Raw genomic sequence first — 2,468 nt, 5'->3', positions numbered from 1 at the left:
AGATCTTACGCACTGCAGTCCACCAATATTGCCATCACCAAAGGATAGTATACCTCATGAAAAATCCTCGTCTGTTACCAAATCCATTAAAAGTCCATCTTCAGCCATCTCTGACATGCCAAAACCCACGGAACACCATAACCTTAGCCAGGAACTTAAACAAAAGGTGAGCATCGTTCACGCTGGTTTGATAAACAAGGGGAACACATGCTACGCAAACTCCATTTTGCAAGCATTAACGGTTCTTCCAAGACTTTGGTCTGAATTACCGAGTGCTCTTTGTCATCTCCTCTAGTAAAGTCTATAGTCCTAAATATGTCACTACTGAATCGTTCTCGTTCACCAATTGATCCTTCCAATTTCTTACGAGCACTGCAAAACAGAATGCATGCCCTTAACAATAACGCGTTTTATCACAATCACCAACAAGATGTGCCCGAGATCCTTCAAGTTGTTTTTGATGAAATTATTGGATCTTCCCCTTTGGTTGACAATCTACTGTCTGTAACTGTGACCACAACAACGTCATGCAACTCCTGTTGTTTCTCCACTTCCAGGGAACAAAAGGATTCAATTTTAATTTTACCAACGTGTAAGTCAATAGCAGACTCTTTTAACAAATTTTTACAACCTCAAGAACTTCAAGGTGACAACAAGTGGTTCTGCCCCCAGTGTTCATTGCATCAAGAGGCCACAATTGAAACTCAGATTTCTAATTGCGGCGACTTCCTTGTTGTACAATTGTTAAGATACACATCAGTAAATGGGTCTTCTTTTAAAGACAACAAGTTATTCAATTGCTTGCCTAAAAAACATCATGTCATAAAGGTAGCATCTCACCCAATTGACGATGTGTCTTTCAACAACAAGTATAACTTGGTTGCTACCATTAACCACTCAGGTACATTAAAAGCAGGTCATTACTGGACCTTCATTAAGGACCAACAAAACACCTGGTTCAAATGCAACGATCGCTGTATTTCTCAAGTAGACACATTCCACTTGAATAATTCTTCGTCATACATACTTTTCTTTTCCAGAAGTTAGCTTATTTGTATGTCACACAACAAATGGGGGAGGAAATCCATGACCCTAGCGGTTTTATTTACCCCAGCTGATTTATGTTGGTCAGTGCACCGTGAAACCGGAGTTTGCTCAATCCTCTCTTTGTATAGAGACACTGTAAGAAGCACAGCAAGGGGGCTTGATATCATATCTTGTCTTTGGGTTTAACGATCCCACTTATTACCCCAGTCCAGTAGGGAGGCAGAGTTTGCTCACTTTGCTTTCAGGATTGACAATCCTGCTGCCCTTAGTCATTTTAGAAGAAGCTTTGCAAGGGGGTTAGATTTTCTTATCTGTTCTTCGTGGTGTTACGCCCACGCATATTACCTCAGTTATGACAGGCTGGTACTGTCATTAGGCAGGTCCACAGCAACAATTATCTGTGTAAGGCTGAGTGTTGGAGCTCCATAACACATGTGGAAAGCTACAGCCAGGGTCACAAGTCCTGGCGCGCAGATAGTTGTTTGCTTCTTAAACACATTCTCTAAAGAATAATTTTAAATTTATCCGTTTAAGGATATTCACGTTATGATAAGTTTTATTTATCTCATTTGTACCTATTCAATTCATTTTGAATTGCTTTAATATTTATTGTTTAGTGTTGTGTTCTGTCGCTGTTGTATTTTTGTGCCTTTTACGGTCAATGTTTTTAGAAAATCCTTGCAAAAAGGGGGATTTTGCTTTTTTGAAAAATCTCTAGAGGGTTGCAACCTCTAACTATAGTAGAACCAGCTGTCATTAGACAAGAAATATCATTACAGCTAGCTGTTTTGTCACCTCATCATTAATTTTATTTATTTGTATATAAAAATATATGTACTCCTGGATGTGCACTTTCGGGGACTATATATCTTTGTGCACTTACGGGGACATATTTTAGAAACCACTTTCCTCGTTATTGGAACAGCAAATTTAAGTCGGAGTAGCACCACAGGTTTGGAATAGCGTACCACAACCTTGCAAATGAATAAACTGAGAATATTATTTTTTTTATTTTTTTTTTGTCCCCGGAATGTCTTTCAAGCACTATATGCGTATATACGAGACATTGCAGTTATGCAGGTTATGGGGACAAATTTTATATATAAATTTTTATTATTATAACTTTATGTTTGATGCAATGCAGAGAGTCATAGCATCTGGAAGGCATCAGGGACAGAATGAATATGAGAATTTGTTGATTTTTTTGGATTAGGAAACCAGTTATCACAAAATTAAAAGCAAAAAGATTATTGGAAGACGTAATGTAGATCACAAGTGAGAATAAAAATAAATAACATCATGCGCTGTTTTACTTATTCTTCCTTCACATTCTCAAACAATTTTTGTTTCGGCTCATGTGCACTAAAAACAGCATTATACCGCTCCGATAACCTAAGTTTTTTGCAGTGAAAATGAATAAC

The 2,468-nt window shown here is 37.8% G+C and overlaps 1 protein-coding gene across 1 annotated transcript; it reads left to right on the top strand.

The window, feature by feature from the left end:
- The first annotated feature begins 315 nt into the window (after positions 1–315).
- Positions 316–1,047, top strand: LOC130629373 (ubiquitin carboxyl-terminal hydrolase 22-like). Its single transcript, XM_057442535.1, has one exon. The coding sequence runs from the start codon at positions 316–318 to the stop codon at positions 1,045–1,047; it is 732 nt and encodes a 243-aa protein (XP_057298518.1).
- Positions 1,048–2,468: the final 1,421 nt, after the last annotated feature.

The sequence above is a fragment of the Hydractinia symbiolongicarpus genome, chromosome 1 (assembly GCF_029227915.1).
Source record: "Hydractinia symbiolongicarpus strain clone_291-10 chromosome 1, HSymV2.1, whole genome shotgun sequence".
Lineage (NCBI taxonomy): Eukaryota > Metazoa > Cnidaria > Hydrozoa > Anthoathecata > Hydractiniidae > Hydractinia > Hydractinia symbiolongicarpus.
This window is presented reverse-complemented; position numbering and strand designations above follow the sequence as displayed.

What these genes read in the sequence shown, in the direction of transcription:
- LOC130629373 (XM_057442535.1), top strand. Translation starts at nt 316, where the DNA reads ATGTCACTACTGAATCGTTCTCGTTCACCAATTGATCCTTCCAATTTC.